Genomic DNA, 8,637 nt, shown 5'->3' on the forward strand with positions numbered 1-8,637 from the left:
ATGGCGACGTCGTTCCATGTCACCTCGTTTTTGGTCCGCATCACATCAAACACAGCCTTGGCCTCTCCAATATTTCCACATTTTCCATACATGTCGACCAGCGCAGTTCCCACTCGAACGTCACAAAGAATGAAAGTGGAATCAATGCTCTTGTGAACACTCTTGCCTTGTTCTAAGGCATTGCAACTGGAGAATCCATCCAGAATGCTAATCAGCGTAATTTCATTTGGTCGAATCCCTTCCTGATCCATGAGCTTGAATATGCAAAATGCTTCTTTGGAATTCCCAGCTTGAGAGTATGCAGAAATCATTGAGTTCCATGAAACAACATTCTTGAGTGTCGAGGGCATTTTGTCAAAGATATCTCTCGCCTCGCGGATATGCCCGTTCTGGGCATATGCGGCAAGCATGATAGTCCAGGAGAAAACGTTCCTCTTAGAGATTGAATCGAAGACGTTTTTAGCATCGCTGATGCTGTTGCACTTCCCGTACATGCGTATAAGAAGGTTGGCAAAGAATGAATCGGATTGAGAAAGATATCCTGCCTCCAGAAGGCTTTGGTGGAGTTTCCTGCCTGTTGTGATTGACTTGCACTGACTGAGCAAAGCTTCATATGATCTTTTCTCAGTTTTCTCATGACAAACATCCACAAGGTTATTCCTCGATAGCATCCAACGGTTACCCCTTTTGAATTAAGAGTTTTGATTTAATATTTTTAATCTAGTAGGAGCTGTGCATCCAGGGTGAAGCATATCTGCGGTTGTTACTCTTGAATAGAGTACTTAGAAGCTAATGCTTCTGATGGATCTTACTGCAAATGCAATGTTACACAGTTGTAGTACCCTTGCAGTGAAAGTCTTTTGACAATTTAGCTGTGGTGGCAAATTCTCAAACAGGCAATGGTCAATCCTTCCTCGTTAAGGTTTCTACGAGCTTGCATAAATTTTTGTGCAAAGATGATTGTATATATATATATGCTTGCAGACGCTCTTGTGGCTGAAATACTCGGCTGGCATCCTTGGTTGGCTGTGGCAGTTCTCACAGTATGTAGGTTCCAAGCTGCAACATGCTTGAGCAGCGAATTTGTCTTTCAAAATTGGATAGAAAACCTCTTGAATACTGTATATGTGCCATGGATCTTCCATTAAAAGGATCCTGCCTTTCTCCATTTGCAATTCCCTTTGTTATATGAAACAACTTTTGATGATCTGCAGACATCATAAAAATAATTCTTCTAATCTTAACCACCTGATTAAGAAACCACACCATCCCTATCAGATTAAAATCATGTGCACAATCTCCTCTGGCCAACCATATTTTGCAGCTGCACCATGATAACACTCTTAAGAAGTCTCACCTCTTTTGTTTGTGGCAACAGCAATACTAAATGCTCACTCTAACAAACATAAGAGAGATACTGTGGTTTGTAGAACTTGCAAGTTACTATTAAAGGTTTATTGAGGGATTTGCTAGGGGTTCAAAATGTATAGTAAGGATAATGAGTAGATTAGATATAATTTACCAATTTAAGGCATTATATAACTTCTTGTTAAAAAATTTAGTAGTTGATAGAGTACGTATATTTTCATGTTATGTTGAAATACCATTAACCTTCATTTGGCTTTATTTTGTGTACTAATTTTAGTATTAAAATGCTAGAAGCTTTAGGATTATTCCAATGTTGCATCACACTTTTGTTTTTTTGCTCTTTGGTTGTATACATGTTTTGTACCTTCACTCTTTAGTTATACACTCAGGAGTTTGGCTCTATCCCAGCTTAAGGCTTTAAAACTCAAATTTTACTTTGTTGTCCTGTATTACATTAAAGTGAATTGCAAACAAGCCAACATTTTGTTGAAAAGTTTCTAAAGTAGATGATAGAAAAATATAACTTTGAGTTTCAGCATAAAAATACATTTAAGATTGGCTAAAGCTTTGGATTATAAAATACTTCTAGAGCAAGAAGAGATCAAAAGAAAAAAATGATGAAGTCTTAACAATGAGTGTTGATATGGAAGAATATTGAGATATTTATAACTTTTTGGAAACAATGAATTTTTTAAAAGGTTGAAAATGTGCTAAGAGGAAGATCATATATAAATCAAAACCATTCACACTAATAAGTGATTAACTTTATTGAGTTGGACGAGATAACATACTTCAAATAACAATTAAACAGAATGAACAAAAGGAAATCATGAGGCATTGCCATAAAAAATATTATAGTGAACACTCCTGTAATTATATAGCTAAGAAAATTGTGAATGCAAAATTTTTAGCTAACATTATTTTAGAACATGAATTAATATATTTGTCAGGTATTTGGAAGAAGAATCCTTCAGTTCAACTAGAAGGTCTTCATTCAATTTTGTTGATAATACCATTTGAAAAATGGGGGATAGATTCCAATTCTTATAGTGGCCACATTAAAAGAAGCCTTATCTCAAAGGTAATAGACTACTTTATTAAGTGGGTTAAAATAATAGCAATTAAAACCAACATAAAAGGAAGTTATGATAAACTTTCTTGTCCAAAATGTATGCATAGCGTTTGGTTACCTGTTAGAGATTGTTATTGACCAAAACTCATATTTATTCAATAAAGTAGTTAAAAAAACTAATGAGGAAGCTATTGATTAAATATCAATAGTCAATATCATATTATTCACAAGCTAATTGGTTGGTGGAAAGAATAAATAATGTATTGTGCAATATTCTAGAAAAATTGATTATTAAAAAAAGAAAAATTGGTACAAAATGGTTGTTATATCATTATAAGTTTACAAAACCACACACAAAGTAATAACAAAGTTCACTTCTTTTCAATTAATTTCTAGGACATAAATATACTTTCAATTGAATTGCAAGAAGAGTATGATTCTATAAAAAATAAACTTGATAATTTTTGTAGTACCAAATAGTAGTGGTGATCTTTGGAAGCTAGCTGAGTGAGCTTTAATTTCAAGTCCTTTTTATCACTTAGTTTATGCTTCAGCTCTAATCATAAACTTGGGATTTCCAACTCTTAGAGCTCCTTGGATTTTAAAACAAAAAGACACACCAAAACCAAGAATCCCTACAAAATGTGCAAGTCCACATCCTATATTGGTGATTAACTCTTTGATCAAGTATTATAAATTGCTACAACAGCTCTACACTTTTTTATAAAATTGTAATCAAATTTTGACCAAGTCATGGTAATTACTGATGACATGTGAAATAATATCAAATGACATCCTACACTCTCTAAATAAGTATTAGAGTAACTTTGATCCATGCCTTCATATAAAACACCACTATAACACCAAGTAAAACAAGAAAATTAATAAACTTTATAGAATGGTGGAAAAAGCTATTTAAATTTTAAAAATACCATTTGAATTTTTCTTATATTATTGTGCTCTAAATTCCAATATTTTATATTTTAAAGAACTTACTAACTAGATCCCTCCCTAAACCTTATAATTACAGTCTCACACAAATATTCTAGAAACAGTTTATATTTAAAACTTTCTATCTTGCACTAGAAGGTGGATGGTGTAATTTATATTAAATTTTCAATTTCAATTTAATATGAACAAAGCATAAGAGGTTATTACATTTCCTCACCAAATAAAGTAATAAAAATATATACTTTGGCTTGTTTTAATCTGTTCAGGAAAAGTGAAACTAGTGGAATACCACCTGGCAGTGAAGAATCCTAGCAAAGAATGGCGATGGCGGCGGCGTCTAGCGCCTCCGACTCCGATCTTGCCTTCCAAATGTCGGTGGGCGATGCCCTCGTTGTAGTTGTTCTCCATTGCTTGCTTCTGTTTGTGTTTGGGCGGATGGTTTCTCGTTGCTTGCACGGCCTAGCTGGATGGAGGAACAAGCTCCTGGGCGTGGAGGGCGACGCGGCGCTGGCAATTCGCGTCCAGGAGATGGAGCTGGAGGCGCTCCAGAAGCAGGAGAAGGATCGCGAGATAGCGGCCAAGCTGCTCAAAGAGCTGAACGAGAGCGCGGACCAGCTGCTCCACGACGACGCCATGGTTCACGAGATCGATGAGATGGACGAGAGGGAGTGGGAGGAGAACGGTGACTTGTACGAGCGGCCTTTCCAGTCGGGGATCACGGGGACGTTCTTCCGGGTTTATTTCAAAGGCTACTCGGTGTCCGAGGGTGGTGTGATTGTTGGTGCCGCTCTTGGTGGATCGATCAGGGATTCCAGTGGAAACGAGCTCCTCCAGCTCAAGAGATACGTCGCAACTCCTACCGGGAAGAACGTCGCGCAGTACTATGCTCTCGTTGACGTTCTCAAGTCGGCTCAGTCCATGGGAGCTCGCAAGATCATTGCTTACACGGACTCTCGCCCTCTCCATAACCAGGTTGGTTGTTCTTCTCTTCTTTCGCCAGCTTTTCCTTAATTGAAACGCTTTGTTTCTTTTTTCTCACCTAGATCAAGGGATATTGGAGGGTCTCTACGAAGGCTATGAAGGCCGAGTATGACAAGGCAATCGGGCTCATCGATAGTTTCGAGTCGTTTGATATCAACCTTGCGCTCCACGGAGAGAACTGGCCAGCAGACAATCTAGCGAAGTCGGTCTCGATCAGCCAGAGGCAAAACACGGCTTCCAGCAGCAGGTCCATGTTTCACTGCGTCATTTGCCTCGAGGACGTCCAGGATGCGGACATTTACACTCTCGCCGAGTGCTCTCACAAGTTTTGCTCATCGTGCGTGAAGCAGCACGTCGAGGCTACAGTGACAACCGGGCGGACTTTCCCGGTGGCTTGCCCGCAAGTCGAGTGCACGAAGAAGTTCACCGAGGGCGAGTGCAAGAAGCTGCTGTCCGAGGCGGCTCTCAAAGTTTTCATGAAGAAGATAGAGGAGGAGCGCATCCCTGATGCGGAGAGAGTCTACTGCCCGTATCCAAAGTGCTCGGACTTGATGGATAGAAGGACTTTCCTCGACCCCAACCCCCGGAAGTTGTGTGGAGCTTGCCACAGATACTTCTGCCTCGACTGCCGAGTTCCCTGGCATACATTCTCGACTTGTGCTGGATACCAGCGGCTGCCTCTCGACTTAAAAGATGCCGCGGACGCAAAGCTCTACAGGCTCGCGGAGAACCAGAACTGGAGGCAGTGCAAGAAGTGTAGGTGGATGATTGAGCTCTCGGAAGGGTGCTACCACATGACTTGCAGGTATGATTTTTCTGCCTCGTTCTTTTTCTTGTGTACGATACTTGGTGTTCTGGTGCTATAGGTGTGGCTACGAGTTTTGTTATACTTGTGGCATGGAGTACCGGAATAAGATACAAATGTGCACCTGTAAGCTTTGGGACGAACACTACATTGTTAGAGAGGAAGAAGATTTCTCGGACGATGGAAGCAGCAGTGACGAAATGGATCTTCATGACCCGTTCTACAAGACACGGCTCTGTAGATACTTCGCCAAGGGGCACTGTCGTAATGGAGTCAACTGCAGGTTTGCTCACGGTATTCCCGAGCTTGTTCATGTGTTTGTTTCCAGGTTGGCAATTAACTAATTCAATGTTTAATTTCTAATATGAAAAACTTGACATTAAGTTAACATTGAACATATCATGATCACAAAGTTAGTATTTAAAATATGCTTGGATATTCTAAAGTATCCTTCCAACCTTTGTTATTTATTTAGATTAATCTTGTATTTATATTTATACACATGTTTATAATTTATAAACTTTCTTAAACCCTTTCTATGCAATAAGATTAATCTTGTGTTTATAAATTACAAACATGTTTGTAATTATAAATTTTATTTGATCAATTGGATTAATAAGTAAGAATAACACTATGGTTGTGATTTTCCCATATTATATATAATCAGGGTTTAAACTTTGAACTAGTTAAACACTATTTACACCTATACTTAATATCTTTAAAAAACCATATCTGTGTTTAATAATAAAAGAGAATTAATCTAAATGAGATGGTAAAATATCTGGGTATATTCTAGCAATATCCACTACCACAAAGGTTTTTTTAAGTAAATAAATTGCTATGCATTACATGTAGCAATGCTTAGTTTGCTTAATAGTAGGGGATGCACAGGCACAAGAGATCTCCAGACCAGGAGAAAAATCTATGGCAATGCTTTTGTCCATGGGCCTGTTGATTGAGAAATATCCTAGAATATACTTGGATATTCCAGCTCCAATATATTTAAGAGTATTCATCGTAATATTCATAAAATGATCAAAATATTGTACAATGTAGAGTAAAACTATATTTTATAGGATTGACGGAATATATTTTTACTAAAACACTAAGGTTACTCAAGACATGGATTTATATTAATCTTCATATACAGGGGAAAGTCTCCAAGTATTAATAAAAGAACCATTAAATTATTAGAAATATATAATGCATCTGTTCTCTAGGATGCACAAGAAAGAAATATATTTTTTGGTACTAGATCAAAATATTAATACAATTTTCATATATAGTAAAATTGAGAAACAAATCTAACACTAATCCAGGCTAAACTAAATACTCTAAAAAAATTGACATATTCCGTAAATAAACACAACTTTATTTATGATTATACATATTTAAATTATTATTATTGAAATATCAATTGAAACTAAGACCTACAATTGTTACATTACATTTTGAGTTTTTATAAAGTACAAAACTGAAATCATCTTGTAAAACAAGATAATATTGACCATTATCTATTGGTTTTTAATGTTGATATTCCAGAAAGATATGGTCCCGTTTAAAGGCATGATCTAAAAGGCCAACAATCAGGTCCAGAATAACCATCATCATTTTGATACAAAACCAACTTGAATATTTTGAAACATTAAACATGTATACTTGGATTTGAAATTCCTTATTACTAATTGAATATTGTGTTATTTCTACTGTACCATAATTACTAGTCGCTCTGCATGGAAGCCAAGAAAACATCGCTCTGGAGAGCTTGCCTGCATAGCTGCAAGCAGAGAGAACGTTTGTGAAAGTTATTGCATTGGGTGGTATGCCCTCTAGGTTCATTCTCAAGAACAAGTCTAAAGTGTCGTGGATCTGCCCGTGGCGGACATAGGCTGTGAGAATCCCATTCCACGACACTTTATCCCTTGATCTCATGTCCTCGAAGATCTTTCTCGCTTCTCTGAGATGACCACACTGTCCATACATGTGAACCAGCGCATTTTGGATCTTGGTGCTAAGATAATATTTATAGTCACTTAGCAAGCTCGCGTGAACGAGTTTTCCTTCGTCCACAGCGAGGACACTCCCACAAGCGTCGAGAGCACTGATGAAACAAGCCTCGTCCAGTGTAAATCCCTCCAGGTCCATGCAAACGAAAACTCGAAACCCTTCCTTGCCATGCCCGCTCTGGACATATGCGACTAGTAGAGCAGTCCACAAAACAACGTCTTTGCTTTCAGCACTGTCAAAAATCTCTCTTGCCCGATCAAACTCTCTCGATCTACTGTACATGTTTAGCAGCGAAGTTGCCACCATCAGGTTTGATTCGTATCCACTTTGAGCAGCAAAACTGTGAATCAGTCGACCAACCGTTAGATCTCCAGCGTCACCACAAGCTTCCAACACGCTCACAAAGTTAGCGTCGTCGGGCTTGACACCTTCGACGCTCATGAGCTGGAACAGCCGGATTGCCAAATTGGAATGCCCGTTCTGGGCATATGCAGCCATCATGGCATTCCATGTCACCTCGTTTTTTGTCCGCATCGCATCAAACACAGCCTTGGCCTCTCCAATATCTCCACATTTTCCATACATGTCGACCAGCGCAGTTCCCACTCGAACGTCACAAAGAATGAAAGTGGAATCAATGCTCTTGTGAACACTCTTGCCTTGTTCTAAGGCATTGCAACTGGAGAATCCATCCAGAATGCTAATCAGAGTAATTTCATTCGGTCGAATCCCTTCCTGATCCATGAGCTTGAATATGCAAAAGGCTTCTTTGGAATTCCCAGCTTGAGAGTATGCAGAAATCATTGAGTTCCATGAAACAACATTCTTGAGTGTCGAGGGCATTTTGTCAAAGATATCTCTTGCCTCGCGGATATGCCCGTTCTGGGCATATGCGGCAAGCATGATAGTCCAGGAGAAAACGTTCCTCTTAGAGATTGAATCGAAGACGTTTTTAGCATCGCTGATGCTGTTGCACTTCCCGTACATGCGTATGAGAAGGTTGGCAAAGAATGAATCGGATTGAGAAAGATATCCTGCCTCCAGAAGGCTTTGGTGGAGTTTCCTGCCTGTTGTGATCGACTTGCACTGACTGAGCAAAGCTTCATATGATCTTTTCTCAGTTTTCTCATGACAAACATCCACAAGGCTATTCCTCGATAGCATCCAACGGTTACCCCTTTTGAATTAAGAGTTTTGATCTAATATTTTTAATCTAGTAGGAGCTGTGCATCCAGGGTGAAGCATATCTGCGGTTGCTACTCTTGAATAGAATACTTAGAAGCTAATGCTTCTGATGGATCTTACTGCAAATGTAATGTTATCCCTTGCAGTGAAAGTCAATACAAACCTTTTGACAATTTAGCTGTGGTGGCAAATTCTCAAACAGGCAATGGTCAATCCTTCCTCGTTAAGGTTTCTACGAGCTTGCATAAATTTTTGTGCAAAGATGATT

At 38.7% G+C, this 8,637-nt stretch overlaps 3 protein-coding genes across 3 annotated transcripts; 1 reads left to right on the forward strand and 2 right to left on the reverse strand.

The window, feature by feature from the left end:
* Window positions 1–23: 23 nt before the first annotated feature.
* LOC112343947 (pentatricopeptide repeat-containing protein At2g22410, mitochondrial-like) lies at window positions 24–494 on the reverse strand (the record flags this gene model as incomplete). Its single annotated transcript, XM_024668058.1, has 1 exon — window positions 24–494. A coding segment is annotated over exon 1 (471 nt), but the record flags the coding sequence as incomplete, so codon positions are not given.
* A 3,234-nt stretch (window positions 495–3,728) lies between these two features.
* On the forward strand, window positions 3,729–5,565 carry LOC9641148. Its single transcript, XM_002994502.2, has 3 exons — window positions 3,729–4,363; window positions 4,435–5,177; window positions 5,239–5,565. The coding sequence occupies exons 1-3, from the start codon at window positions 3,761–3,763 to the stop codon at window positions 5,519–5,521; spliced, it is 1,629 nt and encodes a 542-aa protein (XP_002994548.2). The 5' UTR covers window positions 3,729–3,760; the 3' UTR covers window positions 5,522–5,565.
* Window positions 5,566–6,701: 1,136 nt separating this feature from the next.
* LOC112343946 (pentatricopeptide repeat-containing protein At3g09040, mitochondrial-like) lies at window positions 6,702–8,348 on the reverse strand. Its single transcript, XM_024668057.1, has 2 exons — window positions 6,947–8,348; window positions 6,702–6,748 (listed from the first exon to the last, which is right to left on the reverse strand). The coding sequence occupies exons 1-2, from the start codon at window positions 8,346–8,348 to the stop codon at window positions 6,702–6,704; spliced, it is 1,449 nt and encodes a 482-aa protein (XP_024523825.1).
* Between the last annotated feature and the right edge of the window lie 289 nt (window positions 8,349–8,637).

This window comes from Selaginella moellendorffii, unplaced genomic scaffold (genome assembly GCF_000143415.4).
Source record: "Selaginella moellendorffii unplaced genomic scaffold, v1.0 SELMOscaffold_342, whole genome shotgun sequence".
In the NCBI taxonomy this organism is placed as follows: Eukaryota; Viridiplantae; Streptophyta; class Lycopodiopsida; order Selaginellales; family Selaginellaceae; genus Selaginella; species Selaginella moellendorffii.